At 50.0% G+C, this 20,074-nt stretch overlaps 2 protein-coding genes and 1 long non-coding RNA gene across 6 annotated transcripts; 2 read left to right on the forward strand and 1 right to left on the reverse strand.

Annotated features, from left to right (window-relative positions):
* Nucleotides 1–249: 249 nt before the first annotated feature.
* On the forward strand, nucleotides 250–17,196 carry TUBB (tubulin beta class I). The gene is made up of 4 exons (XM_058857452.1): nucleotides 250–460; nucleotides 6,365–6,473; nucleotides 10,450–10,560; nucleotides 15,999–17,196. The coding sequence occupies exons 1-4, from the start codon at nucleotides 404–406 to the stop codon at nucleotides 17,054–17,056; spliced, it is 1,335 nt and encodes a 444-aa protein (XP_058713435.1). The 5' UTR covers nucleotides 250–403; the 3' UTR covers nucleotides 17,057–17,196.
* A 311-nt stretch (nucleotides 17,197–17,507) lies between these two features.
* Nucleotides 17,508–18,472, reverse strand: LOC131588645 (uncharacterized). The gene is made up of 3 exons (XR_009279616.1): nucleotides 18,347–18,472; nucleotides 17,976–18,294; nucleotides 17,508–17,810 (listed from the first exon to the last, which is right to left on the reverse strand). It is a non-coding gene; the product is annotated as an uncharacterized LOC131588645 (long non-coding RNA).
* A 202-nt stretch (nucleotides 18,473–18,674) lies between these two features.
* Nucleotides 18,675–19,668, forward strand: LOC131588619 (uncharacterized). Of its 4 annotated transcripts, none has more exons than XM_058857573.1 (3): nucleotides 18,675–18,749; nucleotides 18,823–18,873; nucleotides 19,064–19,668. In XM_058857573.1, exons 1-3 carry the CDS (start codon nucleotides 18,708–18,710, stop codon nucleotides 19,580–19,582), a joined length of 612 nt encoding a protein of 203 aa, XP_058713556.1. In that variant the 5' UTR covers nucleotides 18,675–18,707; the 3' UTR covers nucleotides 19,583–19,668. The 4 variants fall into 4 exon arrangements, with proteins under 4 accessions (XP_058713556.1, XP_058713555.1, XP_058713557.1 ...); XM_058857572.1 differs by having other exon boundaries at nucleotides 18,703–18,873; nucleotides 19,064–19,387; nucleotides 19,418–19,668; XM_058857574.1 differs by having other exon boundaries at nucleotides 18,703–18,873; nucleotides 19,064–19,306; nucleotides 19,418–19,668.
* The last annotated feature ends 406 nt before the right edge of the window (nucleotides 19,669–20,074 follow it).

A 20,074-nucleotide genomic window follows, 5' to 3' on the forward strand; every position in this document is an offset into this window, starting at 1 on the left:
AACTCCCACCCTCTCATTCCATTGGCCGCCGCGCCTGTCAATCATCGCCCGACCACAGAGACGGGGCGGGAATTCCTCCGAGAGCGCCAGAGCGCCGGTGGGATGGGCTTAAGGAGGGTTTAGACCAATGGGAGAGCAGAAAGTTGGATTGACAGGAGGAAGAACCAATAAGAGCTCGGCAAGCGGGCGGCGCCGTCCAATGGGAGCCGCGGCTTTGTCCTATATGAGCGCGCGCGGGACAGCGGCCGCCGCCATTTTCGCTGCCGTCGCTCTCGCGCCTTACGCTCCGCTCTTAAAGGGGCCGCGCCGCCTCTTTCCCGGTGTTTTTTAATCCCGTTTTTCCGAGCGTCTCCGGTTCCGTCCGGGTGGGCCCGAGCCCCTCCCGCCAAACTCCGCCGCCGCCATGAGGGAGATCGTCCACATCCAGGCGGGCCAATGCGGCAACCAGATCGGCGCCAAGGTGAGCGGGGCGGGCCCCACCTCCATCCCCCGCCGCGCCGGCGTTGCCCCTTTAAGACACCCCCCCCTCACGCTTTCCGAGACAAAGAGGGACCCAAATTTGGGCGATTTTACCCCAAAATCGGCGTTTTTTTCACCCAAAGCGCAGCTCTGAGGGAAGGAGGCGCCGCTGTTTTGGGTGGGTTTGGGGTTTAAAGCCGGAGATTCGGGTGTTAAATGCGGATTTGCCGTGGCCGAACGCGCTCCCCCCTCACGCGGCCGCAAAATGGCGGCTGAGGGCGGCGGCCCCGAAACGCGGCGGTTTTGCCTCTAAAATCGGCTTTTTTGGGTGTTTTAAATGAAAATAATGATTTTTTCTTTGCATTTAAATGGCTATTTAAAAAATTTGGACGTGAATGAGCGCTTTTTGTCCCAAATCGAGGGGTTTTAGCCGAGGATGGGCGGGGAAGGCGCCAAAATGGCGGCGAGGAGCCGCGAAATAAAAAGATTTGAACCCCGATTTTAAAATTTTACGAATAATTTATTGGTGGTAAAGTCTAAAACCTCGGGCTTTTTTTTGTTGGTTTTTTTTTTTCATTTTCTATTTTAAATGCTGCTTATTCAGGCCCGAAACTTCTATTTTCACCCCAAAATTGGGTATTTTCGCCCCTAAAATCGGCTGGTTTCCCGGCAAAACGGTGAAATTTTATTTCAAAAATAGAAATTTTGTGGCTCAAAATGAAGATTTTTTGACCCCCAAACGGGGCGTGACGCCCCGAGGGGTCAGATCCCAAAATGGGAGGATTTAACAAAAAAATAAAAGCGGTTTGATATTTATAATAAAAATGTTTAATTTGTAAATAAAAGGAATATTTATATTTTTTAGCTCAAAATCCGATTTTATTTTTTTTACTCCGAAGCGAGATTTTTTACCCGCACAATAAATAAATTTAAACTTCATTTAACCGACAGGATTTTATGACAAAAAGTTAATTTTTTATTCTTCAAAGGCTTATTTGATATTTTAAAATCGCAATATTAATCCGCAAAATTGATGTTTTTCATCTCTTTAATCGGCTTTGTTCCCTAAAATGCCCTTTTTACCGCTAAAAATTTATTATTTTTTTACCTCAAAAAGGTGTTTAGCTTTCAAAACGTTAATAATTGGGATTTAAATGATTTATTTTGCTCTCGATGAGGGGATTTTGCTGCTAAAATTCGATTTTTTTCCCCCCAGCCTTAAACAGAGCTCGGGAGCTCCAGCTCAGCATCTTTATTTTACCCCAAAAAAAAACAATTTTCGGTGTAAAATCAATATTTATATTTTCAAAAATCATATTTTCGAGGCGAAAAAGGGATGGATTTATTTTTTAAAAGGTAATTTTTGTTTTAAATCGTTATTTTTTTGCAGCTTTAAGGGAGTTGCCAGCCCCAAAATGGAGGTTTCCAGCCCCAAAATGGAGGTTCTGGGGAAGAATCGCAGCTTTGTGCTCCCAAATCCGCTTTTTTTAACCTCAAAATCACCGCTTTTCCTCCAAAACAACCATTTTTTATTTAAATTTTATTTTTTGTAGCGCAATCCGGTGATTTTTAACCAAAAAAATGTCATTTTAGGCCTGGAATTTGTAATATTTGACAGCGAAATGTTATTTTTGATGCTTCAAAAATCCCTTTTTTCTCCCTTGAAAATTCGCTTTATCCTAAATCCGCTTTTTTAAACCTCGTATTGCATTTTTTTCTTCATTAAATGACATTTTTTTATCCAAAAATCGCCTTTTTCAGCCCCAAATCCATCTCTTTGTCTCTCCAGCCCGCATTTCCTGCCCCAAACCCAAATCTTTGTTCTCCAAAAACGCCTCAAATTGGAGTTTTTAACCCTAGAAATGCAATTTATTGAATTTTTCTTAAACTCTGGGAATGCTTTGAACAAAAATCGCGATTTTTGAGGCCCCAAAAAAGGTTTTTTTACAGAAAACTCGGGTCAAATTTCCTCTCAAAAACGCGACTTTAACCCCAAACTCGCATTTTTTCCACTCCTAAATTTGCAGTTTTTCCCTCAAAATATTTTTCCTCCAAAAATCTTCATTTTTGTCTCTAAATCCCCAATTTTTGCCCACATTTTTCCTCGAAAATTGTCATTTTTAACCGTTTTCCGAAGCTCCTAAATGCAGATTTTTTTTGCCAAAAAAAGCCGATTATTTTACCCCAAAATTCTTGTTATTTATGTTAATAATTTGAATTTTTTAATTAATTTTTAAATAAAAATAAATTTATTATTTATATTAATTTATTTTTATGATTAATATATTAACTATTCATTTTCTAGCTTATTTATCCCAAATCTCCATTTTTTTACCTCAAAATAACAATTTTTAAATTCATTTTTTTCCTCTTTTCCCTGAAACTTCCCTTTTTTACCCCATTTCACCCATCAGCCCCAAAATCGGGATTTTTAACCCATTTCTGCTCACGATCCCCTAAAAAACCGAATTTTAACCAATTCCTTCCCTCAGCTCCAAAATCGGCGTTTTTAAACCCATTTTCCCCTTTATTTTTTATATTAAATTTTTTTAAATTTTTTTTTTCCTTTCACCTCCAAAATTCAAATTTTTAAACCCTTTTTTCGCCTCAGACCCAAAATTGGATTTTTTAAACCCAAATTTCTCCCTCACCATCTCCAAACCACCGTTTTTATCTCAAATCACCGCTTTTAATGATTATTTTTTTTTAATTATTAACCCCAAAATTAATTAATAATTTTTAACCCCAAATTTGCGGAGCCTCAACTCAAAATCCAAAATTTGGAGCCTCCCCCGAGCGGTTTTTGGGTGTAAAAATCCTGATTTTGGGTGCAAAAAAAAGCCGATTTTGGGTCCAAAAAAAGCCGATTTTGGGTGTAAAACGCAGATTTTTGGTCCAAAAAAAGCCGATTTGGGGTGTGAAAATCCTGATTTTTGGTCCAAAAAAAGCCGATTTTGGGTGCAAAAAAAGCCGATTTTGGGTGGAAAAAAAGCCGATTTTGGGTGGAAAAAAAGCCAATTTTGGGTGGAAAAAAAGCCAATTTTGGGTGTAAAAAGCCGATTTTGGGTGTAAAAAACCCGATTTTGGGTGAAAAAAGCCGATTTTGGGTGTAAAAAGCCGATTTTGGGTGTAAAAAGCCGATTTTGGGTGTAAAAACCCGATTTTGGGTGTAAAAACCCGATTTTGGGTGAAAAAAGCCGATTTTGGGTGTAAAAAGCCGATTTTGGGTGTAAAAAGCCGATTTTGGGTCCAAAAAAGGCTGAGTTTGGTGTAAAAAGCTGATTTTGTGTACAAAAAAAGCCGATTTTGGGTGTAAAAAGCCGATTTTGGGTGTGAAAAAAGCCGATTTTGGGTCCAAAAAAAGCCGATTTTGGGTCCAAAAAAAGCCGATTTTGGGTGTAAAAAGCTGATTTTGGGTGTAAAAGCCGATTTGGGGTGTGAAAATCCTGATTTTGGGTGCAAAAAAGCCGATTTTGGGTGTCAAAATCCTGATTTTGGGTGCAAAAAAAGCCGATTTTGGGTGCAAAAAAAGCCATTTTTGGGTGTAAAAAGCCGATTTGGGGTGTAAAAAAGCCGATATTGGGTGCAAAAAAAGCAGATTTTGGGTGTAAAAAGCCATTTTTGGTCCAAAAAAAGACGATTTTGGGTGTAAAAAAGCCGATTTTGGGTGTAAAAAAGCCGATTTTTGGGGGGGTTCGTTTGAATTTCAACGATTTCCCGCCAATTCCTCGCGTTCCCGCCCTTTTTAAGGGGCGTGGCCACACCCTGACCACGCCCCCAAATCGCGAAAAAAAATCCTAAAAATCGCCTTTTTTACCCCAAAAAAGGCTCGGGGGTGGCTGTGGGTTGTAGCTCCACCCTTTTAGCGCCTGACCACGCCCCAAATTTATTTTAAAAACCCCCAAAATCCTCATTTTTCAACCCAAAACCGACCCTGGCTGTGGGTCCCGCCCCTCGCTTGGCCACGCCCACAAATTCCTTTAAAATTCCGATTTTTTTCCTTTTAAATTTTCTTTTCTTTTATGTTTTTCCATTTTTGTTTTCTGTTCTAAAATCCCAATTTTTTATAGTAAAATTCCTAATTATTTTGGACCCAAAATTCTCATTTTTCTGCCCCAAAATTGGGTCCTGGGTGGAGCAAAATGGGCGTGGCCTCCCTGCCCCACCCCCTCAGGCCCCGCCCCCATCCCCCTTTAACCCTTTCCAGCCCCAAAACCCCTTTATTTTTTCCCAAAATCCCCATTTTCCACCCCAAAATTCCCATTTTTCCCAAAATCCCCGTTTCCCACCCCAAAATTCCCAATTTTTCCCCAAAAAAATCCCAATTTTTTCTTCCCAAATCCCCATTTTTTCCCCAGAATCCCCATTTCCCACCCCAAAATCCCCATTTTTCCTAAAATCCCCATTTCTAACCCCAAAATCCCCATTTTCCCCCAAAATCCCCATTTCCAACCCCAAAATTCCCATTTTTTCCCAAAATTCCTGATTTTTCCCCATAAAATTCCAATTTTTTCTTCCCAAATCCTCATTTTTCCCCCAAAATCCCCATTTTTCCTAAAATCCCCATTTCCAACCCCAAAATCCCCGTTTTTCCCACAAATCCCCATTTTTCCCAAAATTCCCATTTCCAACCCCAAAATTCCCATTTTTCCCCAAAAAAATACCAATTTTTTCCTTCCAAATCTTCATTTTCCCCAAAATCCCCATTTTCCCCCAAAATCCCCATTTTTCCCCACAAATCCCCATTTTTCCTAAAATCCCCATTTCTAACCCCAAAATCTCCATTTTCCCCCAAAATCCCCATTTCCATCCCCAAAATCCCCATTACCCACCCCAAAATCCCCATTTTTCCCCAAAATTCTCAATTTTTCTCCAAAAAAATCCCAATTTTTTCTTCCCAAATTCTCATTTTTTCACCCCAAAATCCCCATTTTTCCCCTAAATCCCCATTTTCCACAAAACCCCCATTTCCAGTCCCAAAATTCCCAATTTTTCCCCATAAAAATCCCAATTTTTTCCTTCAAAATCCTCATTTTTCCCCAAAATCTCCATTTTTCCCCAGAATCCCCATTTCCCACCCCAAAATCCCCATTTCTAACCCCAAAATCCCCATTTTTCCCCAAAATTCCCAATTTTCCCCAAAATCCCCATTTCCCACCCCACAAATCCCCATTTTTCCCCAAAATCCCCATTTCCAGTCCCAAACTTCCCATTTTTCCCCATAAAAATCCTGATTTTTTCCTTTCCAAATCCTCGGTTTTTTTCCCCAAAATCCCCATTTCCCACCCCAAAATCCCCATTTTTCCCAAAATCCCCATTTCCCACCCCAAAATCCCCGTTTCCCACCCCAAAATTCGCATTTTTCACCAATATCCCCATTTTTTCCCCATAAAAATCCCCATTTTTTTCTTTCCCAAATTCTCGGTTTTTTCACCCCAAAATCAGCCCTGGGCGGGCGTGGCCAAGGTGGCCACGCCCCTTTTCTCCACAGGCCACGCCCACTTCCCCACAGACCACGCCCCTTTCTCACAGACCACGCCCCTTCATAATGCTACGTTCATTTCCCACAGGCCACGCCCCCTTTCCCACAGGCCACGCCCCCTTTCACAAGGCTCCATTCATTTCCCACAGACCACGCCCCTTTCCCCACAGACCACACCCCTTTCACAAGGCCCCGCCCCCTTTCCCCACAGGCCACGCCCCCTTCACAAGGCCCCGCCCCCATTCTCCACAGGCCACGCCCCCTCCCCCATTTCCCCCCTGAAATTCTCATTTTTGCTCCTAAAATCTCCGGGTTTTTTTCCCCAAATCCGGGTTTTTTACCCCAAAGTCGCTCCCGGGGTGTCCCCAGGGTGTCCCCGGGGTGTCCCTGAGCTGTCCCTGAGCTGTCCCCGTGTCCCCACAGTTCTGGGAGGTGATCAGTGACGAGCACGGCATCGACCCCACGGGCACCTACCATGGGGACAGCGACCTGCAGCTGGACAGGATCAGCGTCTACTACAACGAGGCCACCGGTGGGGACATCTGGGGACATTGGGGACACTTGGGGACACCTGGGGACATTGGGGACAGCTGGAGACACACCTGGGGATATCTGGGGACACTTGGGGTGACAGCTGGGGACACCTGGGGACACATCTGGGGGCACCTGAGGACACTTGAGGACGCCTGGGGGGACACCTGAGGACACCTGGGGACATCTGGGGACACACCTGGGGACATCGGGGACACACCTGGGGACACCTGGGGACAGCTGTCACTCCCCCCCCCGTGGCTCTTTTCCCTTCTTGGTGGTGGCACTCTGGTGTTTGTCACCTCCCCGGTCACTTGTGCTGTTGTCACCTCCCTCCCCTCCCCCACTGTGGTGTCACCTTTGTCACCTCCTCTGTTGTCAGTTTGTCACTGCCAGTGTCACTTTGTCACCCCCCCAGTGTCACCCTGTCCTTGGTGCCACCCTCCCTAGTGTCATCCCTGTCACCAGTGTCACCCCATTGGTGTCACCCCCCCAATGTCACCCTGTCCCTGGTGTCACCCCATTGGGGCCACACCCTCAGTGTCACTGTCATCTCCCTTGGTGTCACTCCTCAGTGTCACCTTGTTCCTTGTCACCTCCCATCCTGTGATCCCCCCTGGTGTCACCTGTCCCTTGTCACTCCCAGTGTCACCCTCAGTGTCACCTTGTCCCCTGTGACCCTTCAGTGTCTCCTTGGCCTTTGTCACTTCTCGGTGTCTCCTGTCCCCATTGTCCCCTGTCCCTATTGTTCCCTGTCCATTGTCACCTGTCCATTGTCACCTGTCCTTGTCTATTGTCATCTGTCCATTGTCACCTGTCCCTGTCTATTGTCCCCTGTCCATTGTCACCTGTCCCTGTCCATTGTCCCCTGTCCATTGTCACCTGTCCATTGTCCCCTGTCCATTGTCCCCTGTCCCTGTCCATTGTCACCTGTCCATTGTCCCCTGTCCATTGTCCCCTGTCCATTGTCCCCTGTCCATTGTCCCCTGTCCATTGTCACCTGTCCCTGTCCATTGTCACCTGTCCATTGTCCCCTGTCCATTGTCCCCTGTCCATTGTCACCTGTCCCTGTCCATTGTCATCTGTCCATTGTCCCCTGTCCATTGTTACCTGTCCATTGTCACCTGTCCATTGTCCATTGTTCCCTGTCCATTGTCCCTGTTCATTGTCCCCTGTCCATTGTCCCCTGTCTATTGTCACCTGTCCATTGTCCCCTGTCCATTGTCCCCTGTCTATTGTCCCCTGTCTATTGTCACTTGTCCATTGTCCCCTGTCCATTGTCCCCTGTCTATTGTCACCTGTCCATTGTCCCCTGTCCACTGTCCCTGTTCATTGTCCCTGTCCATTGTCACCTGTCCATTGTCACCTGTCCATTGTCACTTGTCCATTGTCCCCTGTCCATTGTCACCTGTCCATTGTCACCTGTCCATTGTCCCCTGTCCATTGTCACCTGTCCCTGTCCATTGTCACCTGTCCATTGTCACCTGTCCATTGTCCATTGTCCCCTGTCCATTGTCACCTGTCCTTTGTCACCTGTCCATTGTCACCTGTCCCTGTCCATTGTCACCTGTCCATTGTCACCTGTCCATTGTCACCTGTCCATTGTCCCCTGTCCAGTGTCACCTGTCCCTGTCCCCTGTCCCTGTCCATTGTCACCTGACCATTGTCACCTCTCTGTCCCCGTGTTGGGAGCTTTTGGGGTAATTCCGGTGGTTTTGGGGTGATTTGGGACATTTTTGGGTGATTTTGGGGTAATTCCGGTGCTTTTTGGGTAATTCTGGATGGTTTGGGGTGATTTGGGACATTTTTGGGTGATTTCGGGGTAATTCCGGTGGTTTTGGGGTAATTCCGGTGGTTTTTGGGTGGTTTTTGGGTGGTTTTGGGGTGATTTGGGACATTTTTGGGTGGTTTTGGGGCAATTCCGGTGGTTTTGGGGTGATTTTGGGGTAATTCCAGAGGTTTTGGGGTGATTTTGGATGGTTTTGGGGGTAATTCTTGTGTTTTTGGGGTTGTTTTGGGTGATTTTGGGGTCATTCCGGTGGTTTTGGGGTAATTCCGGTGGTTTTGGGGTTGATTTTGGGTGGTTTTGGGGTGATTTGGGACATTTTTGGGTGATTTTGGGGCGATTCCGGTGATTTTGGGTGATTTTGGGGTAATTCTGGGTGGTTTTAGGGTGATTTTGGATGGTTTGGGGGTGTTTTGGGGTAATTCCAGTGGTTTGGGGTAATTCTGGTGGTTTTGGGGTGATTTTCGGTGGTTTGGGGGTAATTCTGGGTGATTTTGGGGTGATTTTGGGGTAATTCTGGTGGTTTTGGGGTGGTTTTGGGGTGTTTTTGGGCTAATTCTGGTGATTTTGGGTGATTTTGGGGTGGTTTTGGGTTAATTTCTGCTATTTTTGGGTCATTTGGGTGTTTTTCGGGTCGTTCTGGGTGGTTTGGGTTCATTCTGGCTGGTTTTGGGGTGACATTTCCCATTTTTGGGGTAACTTTCCCATTTTGGGGCAACTTCTCCCATTTTTGGGATGACTCCGTGGTTTTGGGGTGAATTCCTGGTTTTGGGATTATTTTCCCCATTTTCAGGGTGCATTTTCACATTTTTGGGGTGAAATTTCCCATTTTTGGGGCTGTTTTCCCCATTTTTGGGGTGAAGTTTCCCATTTTTGGGGTGTTTTCCCCCTTTTTTGGGGCTGTTTTCCCCGTTTTTGGGGTTGTTTTCTTCATTTTTTGGGTTTTTCCCATTTTCTGGACCATTTTCTCTGATTTTGGGGTGCATTTCCCCATATTTGGGGTCATTCTCCCCATTTTTGGGGTGCATTTCCTCATTTTTGGGGTCCTTTTCCCCATTTTCAGGGTCATTTTCCCCGATTTTGGGGTTGTTTTCCCCAATTTTGGGATTATTTCCCTGATTTTGGGTTCTTTTTCCATTGCAGGTGGGAAATACCTGCCCAGGATGTTTTGGGGTGCATTTCCCCAAATTTGGGGTGCATTTCTCCATTCTTGGGGTCGTTCTCCCCATTTTTGGGGTTCTTTTTCGTGACTTTGGGATTATTTCCCCAATTTTGGGTTCTTTTCCCGCTGCAGAGGGGAAGTGCCTGCCCAGGGACTTTTGGGGTCCTTTTCTCCATTTTTGGGGTCATTCTCCCCGTTTTTGGTGTCATTTTGCCCATTTTTACGGTTGTTTTTCCCATTTTTGGGGTGCATTTTCTTGTTTTTGGGGTTGTTTTCCCTGATTTTGGGTTCTTTTCCTGTTGCAGGTGGGAAATACCTGCCCAGGATGTTTTGGGGTGAAATTTCCCATTTTCGGGGTCCTTTTCCCTATTTTTGGGGTGCATTTCCCTGTTTTCAAGGTTGTTTTTCCCATTTTTGGGGTGCATTTCCCCATTTTTTGGGTCGCTCTCCCCACGTTTGGGGTCCTTTTCCTCGATTTTGGGGTCGTTTTCGCCATTTTTGGGATTATTTTCCCGATTTCAGGTTCGGTTCTCGCTGCAGGTGGGAAGTGCCTGCCCAGGGACTTTCAGGGTGCATTTCCCCAAATTTGGGGTCCTTTTCCCCATTTTTGGGGTGCATTTCTCCATTTTTGGGGCTGTTCTCTCCATTTCCAGGGTCCTTTTCCCCATTTTCGGGTTCATTTTCCCCAATTTCAGGATTATTTCCCTGATTTTGGGTTCTTTTCCCACTGCAGGTGGGAAATACCTGCCCAGGGAGTTTTGGGGGGTGCATTTCCCCAAATTTGGGGTCATTCTTCCCATTTTTGGGCTCCCTTTCCCATTTTTGGGGTCCCTTTCCCATTTTTGGGGTCATTTTCCCATTTTTGGTGTCGTTTTCCCATTTTTGGGGTCCCTTTCCCATTTTTGGGGTCCTTTTCCCCATTTTTGGGGTTGTTTTCCCCATTTTTGGGGTCGTTTTCCCCGTTTTTGGGGTCGTTTTCCCCGATTTTGGGGTCGTTTCCCCTGATTTTGGGTTCTTTTCCCGTTGCAGGTGGGAAATACGTGCCCAGGGCCATCCTGGTGGATCTGGAGCCCGGCACGATGGACTCGGTGCGCTCCGGCCCCTTCGGGCAAATCTTCCGACCCGACAACTTCGTCTTCGGTGAGTGACGCACCTGGGGACACCTGGGGACACCTGAGGGGACATCTGGGACAGCTGGGGACGCCTGGGGACACCTGGGGGGACATTGGGGACACCTGGGGGGACATTGAGGACATCTGGGGACACCTGGGGGGACATTGGGGACACCTGGGGACACCTGAGGGGACACTGGGGACACCTGGGGGGACATTGGGGACACCTGGGGACACCTGAGGGGACACTGGGGACACCTGGGGACACCTGGGGGGACATTGGGGACACCTGGGGACACCTGGGGGGACACCTGGGGGGACATTGGGGACATCTGGGGACACCTGGGGACAGCTGGGGGGACCAGGGGACACCTGGGGACACCTGGGGGGACATTGGGGACACCTGGGGACACTTGGGGGGACATTGGGGACACCTGGGGACACCTGGGGGGACACCTGGGGACACCTGGGGGGACATTGGGGGGACATTGGGGACAGCTGGGGGGACCTGGGGACACCTGGGGGGACATTGGGGACACCTGGGGGACATTGGGGACATCTGGGGACACCTGGGGACACACCTGGGGACACTTGGGGACAGCTGGGGGGGGACACTGGGGACACCTGGGGACACTTGGGGATACCTGGGGATACCTTAAACACACCTGGGGCCATCTGGGGGGACACCTGGGGACACAGCTGGGGACACACCTGGGACACCTCAAACACACCTGGGACATCTGGGGACATTGGGGACACATCTGGGGACAGCTGGGGGGACACCTGGGGACATTTGGGGACCCACCTGGGAACACACCTGGGACACCTCAAACACATCTGGGGACATCTGGGGACACTTGGGGACACCCGGGGACATCTGGGGACATTGAGACACACCTGGGGACACCTGGGGACATTGAGGACACCAGGGACACGTTTGGGGACACACCTGGAGACACCTGGAGGACACCTGAAGGATCCTGAGGGACTCCTGGGGTTTCCTGGGGACATGGGGACACCCCCAGGGACACTGGGACACACCTGGGGACACCTGGGGACAGTTGGGGATACGTGAGGACACACCTGAGATACCTGAGGGGACACCTGGGGACATGGGGACACACCGGGGACACACCTGGGGACACCGGGGGGGCTCCTTGGGGAGATGGGGACACACCTGGGGACACCTCGGGGTGTTGGGGACACACCTGGAGGTACCTGGGACACGCTTGGGGACATTGGGACACACCTGGGGACACCTGGGGACATCTGGGGACAGCAGAGCGCTGGCCTCAAGGGGTGGCAGTGCCCCAAAGGGGAGGGGAAGGTCCCCAAGTGTCCCCAAGGTGGGGCCGGAGCTCCCAAGGGTGGCACCAAGGTCACCAGGTGTCCCCAAGGTGGGGCTGGAGCTCCCCAAGGGTGGCACCAAGGTCACCAGGTGTCCCCAGGGTGGGGTTGAAGGTCCCCAGGTGTCCCCAGGGTGGGGTTGAAGGTCCCCAGGTGTCCCCAAGGTGGGGCTGAAGGTCCCAGGGGTGGAGTTGAGGGTCCCCAAGTGTCCCCAAGGTGGGGCTAAAGGTCTCCAAGGCGGGGTTGAAGGTCCCCGAGGTGGGGTTGGAGGTCCCAAGAGCACCATGAAGGTCTCCAAGTGTCCCCAAGGTGGGGTTGAAGGTCCCCAAGGTGGGGTTGAGGGTCCCCAAGGGTGGCATGAAGGTCCCCAAGTGTCCTCAAGGTGGGGTTGAAGGTCCCCAGGTGTCCTCAAGGTGGGGTTGAGGGTCACCAAAGTGGGGGGAAGGTCCTGAAATGTCCCCAAAGATGGGGTTGAAGGTCCCCAGTTGTCCCCAAGGTGGGGTTGAAGGTCCCAAGGGTGACACCAAGGTCCCCAAATGTCCCACCAAGGTGGGGTTGAGGGTCCCCAAAGTGGGGTGAAGGTCCCAAGGGTGAGGTTGGAGGTCCCCGAGGTGGGGTTGAAGGTCCTAGGGGTGGAGTTGAGGGTCCCCAGGTGTCCCCAAGGTGGGGCTGAGGGTCCCCAAAGATGGGGTTGAATGTCCTCAGGTGTCCCCAAGGTGGAGCTGAAGGTCCCCAAGGTGGGGTTGAAGGTCCCAAGGGTGGCGTGAAGGTCCCCAAATGTCCCACCAAGGTGGAGATGAGGGTCCCCAAAGTGGGGGGAGGTCCTGAAGTGTCCCCAAAATGGGGTTGGAGATCCCCAAAGATGGGGTTGAAGGTCCTCAAGCGTTCTCAAGGTGGAGTTGAGGGTCCTCAAGGTGGGGTTGAAGGTCCTCAGGTGTCCCCAAGATGGGTTGAAGGTCCCCAAATGTCCCACCAAGGTGGAGTTGAGGGTCCCCAAAGTGGGGTGAAGGTCCCCAAGGGTGAGGTTGGAGGTCCCCAAGGGTCCACAAATGTGCTTTGAGGTTCTCCAAGGTGGTTTGAGGTCCTCCAAGGTGGTTTGAGGTTCTCCAAGGTGGTTTGAGGTTCTCCAAGGTGGTTTGAGGGTCTCCAAAGGTGGTTTGAGGTTCTCCAAGGTGGTTTGAGGTTCTCCAAGGTGGTTTGAGGGTCTCCAAGGTGGTTTGAGGGTCTCCAAGGTGGTTTGAGTTTCTCCAAGGTGGTTTGAGGGTCTCCAAGGTGGTTTGAGGGTCTCCAAGGTGGTTTGAGGGTCTCCAAGGTGGTTTGAGGGTCTCCAAGGTGGTTTGAGGGTCTCCAGAGCTGGATTGAAGGTCCCCAAAGTTCTCTGTTGTGGTTCGAAGGTCTCCAAAGGTGGTTTGAGTTTCTCCAAACGTGGTTTGAAGGTCCCCAAGGTTGTCTAAGGTGGTTTCAGGGTCTCCAGAGTTGGTTTGAAGGTCCCCAAGGCCCACAGATGTGGTTTGAAGGTCTCCAAAGGTTGAAGTTCTTCAAACATGGTTTGAAGGTCCCCAAAGTTCTCTAAGGTGGTTTCAGGGTCTCCAGAGCTGGATTGAAGGTCCCCAAGGTCCACAAATGTGGTTTGAAGTTCTCCAAACGTGGTTTGATTGTCCCCAAAGCCCACAAATGTGGTTTGAGGGTCTCCAGAGTTGGTTTCAAGGTCCCCAAGATCCACAGAGGTGGTTTGAGGTTCTCCAGAGGTGGTTTGCGCATCCCCAAGGTTCTCAAGGTTGGGTTGAGGAACTCCAAAGTTGGTTTGAAGGTCCCTAAGGTCCACAGATGTGTTTTGAGGTTCTCCAGTTGTGGTTTGAAGGTCTCCAAGGTTCTCCAAGGTGGTTTGAGGGTCTCCAGAGTTGGTTTGAAGGTCCCCAAGGCCCACAGATGTGGTTTGAAGTTCTCCAAAGTTGGTTTGAAGGTCCTCAAAGTTCTCTAAGGTGGTTTGAAGTTCTCCAAATGTGGTTTGAGGTTCTCCAAAGTTGGTTTGAAGTTCCCTGAGGTTCTCCAGGGTGCTTTGAGGTTCTCCAGAGTTGGTTTGAAGGTCCCTGAGGTTCTCCAGGGTGGTTTGAGGTTCTCCAGAGTTGGTTTGAAGGTCCCTGAGGTTCTCCAGGGTGGTAAGGTACTTTGAGGGTCTCCAAATGTGGTTTGAGGGTCCCCAAAGTTCTCCAGGGTGGTTTGAGGGTCTCCAAAGTTGGTTTGAAGGTCCCCAAGGCCCACAAATGTGGTTTGAGTTCTCCAAAGTTGTTTTGAAGGTCCCTGAGGTTCTCCAAGGTGGTTTGAGGATCTCCAGAGTCGGTTTGAAGATCCCCAAGGTCCACAGATGTGGTTTGAGATACTCCAAAGTTCATCTGAAGTTCTCTAAGGTGGTTTGAGGTTCTCCAAAGTTGGTTTGGAGATGCCTGAAGTTCTCTAAGGTGGTTTGAGGGTCTCCAAAGTTGGTTTGAAGGTCCCTGAGCTTCTCCAAATGTGGTTTGAGGTTTTCTAAACATGGTTTCAAGGTCCCCAAAGTTCTCTGAGGTGGTTTGAGGGCCTCCAAAGTTGGTTTCAAGGTCCCCAAGGTCCACAAAGGTGGTTTGAGGGTCTTCAAACGTGATTTGAAGGTTCCCAAGGGCCACAGATGCAGTTTGAGGGTCTCCAAAGTTGGTTTGAAGGTCCCCGAGGCTCTCCAAGGTGGTAAGGTAATTTGAGGGTCTCCAAATGTGGTTTGAGGGTCCCCAAAGTTCTCCAGGGTGGTTTGAGGGTCTCCAAAGTTGGTTTGAAGATGCCCAAAGTTCTCTAAGGTGGTTTGAAGTTCTCCAAATGTGGTTTGAGGTTCTCCAAAGTTGGTTTGAAGGTCCCTGAGGTTCTCCAGGGTGGTTTGAGGTTCTCCAGAGCTGGTTTGAAAGTCCCCAAGGCCCACAAGTGTGGTTTGAAGCTTTCCAAACTTGGTTTAAAGGTCCCCAAGGTTCTCTAAGGTGGTTTGAAGTTCTCCAAATGTGGTTTGAGTTTCTCCAAAGTTGGTTTGAAGGTCTCCAAGGTTCTCCAAGGTGGTTTTAGGTTCTCCAAAGTTGGTTTGAAGGTCCTCAAGGTTCTCCAAGGTGGTTTGAGGTTCTCCAAACATGGTTTCAAAGTCCCCAAAATTCTCTAAGGTGGTTTGACGGTCTCCAAAGTTGGTTTCAAGGTCCACAGATGTGGTTTGAGGTTCTCCAAAGTTGGTCTGAAGTTCTCTAAGGTGGTTTGAGGTTCTCCAAAGTTGGTTTGAAGGTCCCTGAGGTTCTCCAAGGTAATTTGAGGTTCTCCAGAGTTGGTTTGAAGGTCCCCAAAGTTCTCCAAGGTGGTTTGAGGTTCTCCAAACATGGTTTGAAGGTCCCCAAAGGTCTTTAAGGTGGTTTGAGGTTCTCCAGAGTTGGTTTGAAGGTCCCTGAGGTTCTCCAAGGTGGTTTGAAGTTCTCCAAATGTGGTTGGAGGTTCTCCAGAGTTGGTTTGAAGGTCCCTGAGGTTCTCCAGGGTGGTTTGAGGTTCTCCAGAGTTGGTTTGAAGGTCCCCAAAGTTCTCCAAGGTGGTTTGAGGTTCTCCAAACATGGCTTGAAGGTCCCCAAAGGTCTTTAAGGTGGTTTGAGGTTCTCCAGAGTTGGTTTGAAGGTCCCCAAGGCCCACAGATGTGGTTTGAGGTTCTCCAAAGTTGGTTTGAAGGTCCCTGAGGTTCTCCAGGGTGGTTTGAGGTTCTCCAGAGTTAGTTTGAAGGTCCCCAAGGTCCACAAATGTGGTTTTAGGTTCTCCAAACATGGTTTGAGGGTCTCCAGAGTTGGTTTGAAGGTCCCTGAGGTTCTCCAGGGTGGTTTGAGGTTCTCCAGGGTGGTTTGAGGTTCTCCAGGGTTGGTTTGAAGGTCCCCAAGGTCCACAGATGTGGTTTGAGGTTCTCCAGAGCTGGTTTGAAGGTCCCTGAGGTTCTCCAGGGTGGTTTGAGGTTCTCCAGGGTGGTTTGAGGTTCTCCAGGGTGGTTTGAGGTTCTCCAGGGTGGTTTGAGGTTCTCCAGGGTTGGTTTGGAGGTCACCAAACCCCCCAACCCAACCCCTCCACATCTCCCCCCTCCAGGCCAAAGCGGCGCCGGCAACAACTGGGCCAAGGGTCACTACACGGAGGGCGCCGAGCTGGTGGACTCGGTGCTGGACGTGGTGCGCAAGGAGGCCGAGAGCTGCGACTGCCTGCAGGGCTTCCAGCTGACCCATTCCCTGGGCGGCGGCACCGGCTCGGGCATGGGCACCCTGCTGATCTCCAAGATCCGCGAGGAGTACCCCGACCGCATCATGAACACCTTCAGCGTGGTGCCGTCGCCCAAGGTGTCGGACACGGTGGTGGAGCCGTACAACGCCACGCTGTCGGTGCACCAGCTGGTGGAGAACACGGACGAGACGTACTGCATCGACAACGAGGCGCTCTACGACATCTGCTTCCGCACCCTCAAGCTGACCACGCCCACCTACGGCGACCTCAACCACCTGGTGTCGGCCACCATGAGCGGCGTCACCACCTGCCTGCGCTTCCCCGGGCAGCTCAACGCCGACCTGCGCAAGCTGGCGGTCAACATGGTGCCCTTCCCGCGGCTGCACTTCTTCATGCCCGGCTTCGCGCCGCTGACGTCGCGGGGCAGCCAGCAGTACCGCGCCCTCACCGTGCCCGAGCTCACCCAGCAGGTGTTCGACGCCAAGAACATGATGGCCGCCTGCGACCCGCGGCACGGCCGCTACCTGACGGTGGCCGCCGTCTTCCGCGGCCGCATGTCCATGAAGGAGGTGGACGAGCAGATGCTGAACGTGCAGAACAAGAACAGCTCCTACTTCGTGGAGTGGATCCCCAACAACGTGAAGACGGCGGTGTGCGACATCCCGCCCCGCGGGCTGAAGATGGCCGTCACCTTCATCGGCAACAGCACGGCCATCCAGGAGCTCTTCAAGAGGATCTCGGAGCAGTTCACGGCCATGTTCCGGCGCAAGGCGTTCCTGCACTGGTACACGGGCGAGGGCATGGACGAGATGGAGTTCACCGAGGCCGAGTCCAACATGAACGACCTCGTCTCCGAGTACCAGCAGTACCAGGACGCCACGGCCGAGGAGGAGGAGGATTTCGGGGAGGAGGCCGAAGAGGAGGCTTGAGTGGAAGGGGGGTTTGGTCCTGCTGGTGGTTGGTGGTTGGTGGTGGAGTGTCTTCTCCTGCCTCGGGCGTCTTCATCGTCGTCGTCAGTGTTGGCGTCGGGCACGGGCGGCAGCGGAGTTCACACCTCGACCTTCAGCGTTGTCATCGTGGTCCTCAACCTTCATCGTCCTCAGAGTTCCCTGGCCTCGTGGTCCTCAGCCTTCATCATCCTCAAAGAGTCCCCTGTCCTCGTGGTCCTCAGCCTTCATCGTCCTCAAAGAGTTCTCTGTCCTCGTGGTCCTCAACCTTCATCATCCTCAAAGAGTTCTCTGTCATCGTGGTCCTCAGCCTTCATCATCCTCAAAGAGTTCCCTGTCCTCGTGGTCCTCAGCCTTCATCATCCTCAGAGTTCTCTGTCCTCGTGGTCCTCAACATTCATCATCATCATCATCCGAGTCCCCTGTCCTCGTGGTCCTCAGCCTTCATCATCATCGTCTTCAGAGTTCCCTGTCCTCATGGTCCTCAGCCTTCGTCATCGTCATCTTCAGAGAGTCCCCGATCTTCAGCGTGGTCCTCAACCTTCGTCATTGTCATCTTCAGAGTCCCTGATCTTCAGCGTGGTCCTCCTGGTTCTCAGCCTTCATCATCGTCATCTTCAGAGTCCCCAGCCTTTGACATGTTCCTCAACCTTCATCATCGTCATCCTCAAAGAGTCCCTGACCTTCAGCGTGGTCCTCAGCCTTCGTCATCGTCATCTTCAGTATTGTCCTCAACCTTCATCATTGTCATCTTCAAAAAGTCCCTGACCTTCAGCGTGGTCCTCAGCCTCCATCATCGTCATCCTCAAAAAGTCCCCGACCTTCAGCGTTGTCCTCGGCCTTCATCATCGTCATCATGGAAGAGTTTCTGATCTTCAGCGTGGTCCTCATGGTCCTCAACCTTCATCATCGTCATCCTCAGAGTCCCTGATCTTCAGTATTGTCTTCGACCTTCATCATCATCATCTTCCAAGAGTTCCCAGCCTTTGGCGTGTTCCTCAGCCTTCATCATCTTCATCATGGAAGAGTTTCTGATCTTCAGCGTGGTCCTCAGCCTTCATCATGGTCATCCTGGAAGAGTTTCTGATCTTCAGTGTGGTCCTCATGGTCCTCAGCCTTCATCATCGTCATCCTGGAAGAGTCCCTGATCTTCAGCGTTGTCCTCAGCCTTCATCATCGTCATCCTGGAAGAGTCCCTGATCTTCAGCGTGGTCCTCAACCTTCATCATCATCATCTTCCAAGAGTTCCCAGCCTTTGGCGTGTTCCTCAACCTTCATCATCTTCATCATGGAAGAGTTTCTGATCTTCAGCGTGGTCCTTATGGTCCTCAGCCTTCATCATCGTCATCCTGGAAGAGTCCCTGATCTTCAGCGTGGTCCTCAGCCTTCGTCATCGTCATCATGGAAGAGTTTCTGATCTTCAGCGTGGTCCTTATGGTCCTCAACCTTCATCATCGTCATCCTCAAAGAGTCCCTGATCTTCAGCGTGGTCCTCGTGGTCCTCAGCCTTCATCATCTTTGAAGAGTTTCCAACCTTCATCGTCGTTCTTGAGGAGTCGCCAGCCTTCATCATCATCATCATCATCATCATGGAGTGACCTTTGTGGGCCTTGAAGAGTCTCCAGTCTTGGTCATGGTCAGAGCTGGCAATGACGTCATCATCATCATCAAAGGGGTTCCTGATCTTCATCATCAAAGGGTTCCTGATCTTCATCATCAAAGGGTTCCTGATCTTCTTCATCAAAGAGTTCCTGATCTTCATCATCGAAGAGTTTCTGATCTTCATCATCATCAAAGGGGTTCCTGATCTTCATCATCATCATTGAAGTGTTTGGTCTTCATCATCGAAGAGTTTCTGATCTTCGTCATCATCAAAGGGTTCCTGATCTTCATCATCATCATTGAAGGGTTTGCAGTCTTCATCATTGAAGAGTTTCTGATCTTCGTCATCATCAAAGGGGTTCCTGATCTTCATCTTCATCATCAGAGTTCCTGATCTTCATCATCATTGAAGGGTTTCCAGTCTTCGTCATCCAAGAGCTCCTGATCTTCATCACCATCGAAGAGGTCCCGATCTTCATCATCATCAAAGAGTTCCTGATCTTCATTGTCATCATTGAAGGGTCTGCAATCTTCATCATCCTCAAAGAGGTCCCAATCTTCATCACCGTTGAAGGATCTCCAACCTTCATCATCATCGAAGAGTTCCTGATCTTCATCATCCTCAAAGAGGTCCCAATCTTCATCATCGTTGAAGGGTCTTCAACCTTCATCATCATCAAAGAGTTCCTGATCTTCATCATCATCAAGGAGGTCCCAATCTTCATCATCATCATCAAAGAGGTCCCAACCTTCATCATGATCAAAGATCTCCTGATCTTCATCATCATCATCAAAGTGGTCCCAATCTTCATCATCATCAAAGACTCTCCAGCCTTCGTCATCGTCAAAGGCTCCCCAGCCTTCATCATCCTCGGAGAGTCCCCAGAGTTCATCATCGTCCTCTGAAGGGTTCCGGCCTTCATCCTCCTCATCCTCCTCGGCCTCCGGGAGCTCCTGGCCTTCGTCGCGGTCGTTGGGGTCTCTGATCTTGGTCATCCTCAGCCCTTGGTGTCCATCCAATTGGCCGTGACCTTCATCATCATCATCCTCCTCCTCGTGGTGGAAGAGGCTCCGAGAGGTTCTGACCTTCGGACTCGGCTGTGGGAGAGTTGCTGACCTTCATCATCCTCATCATGGAGGAGTCCTTGGACCTTCATCATGGAAGAGCCCTTGGACCATCATCATCCTCATCACGGAGGAGCCCTTGGACCTTCATCATCCTCATCATGAGGAGCCCTTGGACCTTCATCATCCTCATCACGGAGGAGCCCTTGGACCTTCATCATCCTCATCATGGAGGAGCCCTTGGATCTTCATCATGGAAGAGGTCTTGGACCTTCATCATCCTCATCATGGAGGACTCTTTGGACCTTCATCATCTTCACCATGAAAGATCTC

This window comes from Poecile atricapillus, chromosome 26, assembly GCF_030490865.1.
Source record: "Poecile atricapillus isolate bPoeAtr1 chromosome 26, bPoeAtr1.hap1, whole genome shotgun sequence".
Classification (NCBI taxonomy): domain Eukaryota; kingdom Metazoa; phylum Chordata; class Aves; order Passeriformes; family Paridae; genus Poecile; species Poecile atricapillus.

Excerpts from the sequence above, each read along its gene's own strand:
- LOC131588619 (XM_058857571.1), top strand. The coding sequence starts at position 18,724 with ATGACGTCATCATCATCATCAAAGGGGTTCCTGATCTTCATCATCAAA. Across the intron at positions 18,874-19,063 it reads TCTTCATCATCATCAAAGGG|TTCCTGATCTTCATCATCAT; the intron begins GTTCCTGATCTT and ends TCATCATCAGAG.
- TUBB (XM_058857452.1), top strand. The coding sequence starts at position 404 with ATGAGGGAGATCGTCCACATCCAGGCGGGCCAATGCGGCAACCAGATC. Across the intron at positions 6,474-10,449 it reads CTACTACAACGAGGCCACCG|GTGGGAAATACGTGCCCAGG; the intron begins GTGGGGACATCT and ends TTCCCGTTGCAG. Across the intron at positions 10,561-15,998 it reads ACCCGACAACTTCGTCTTCG|GCCAAAGCGGCGCCGGCAAC; the intron begins GTGAGTGACGCA and ends TCCCCCCTCCAG.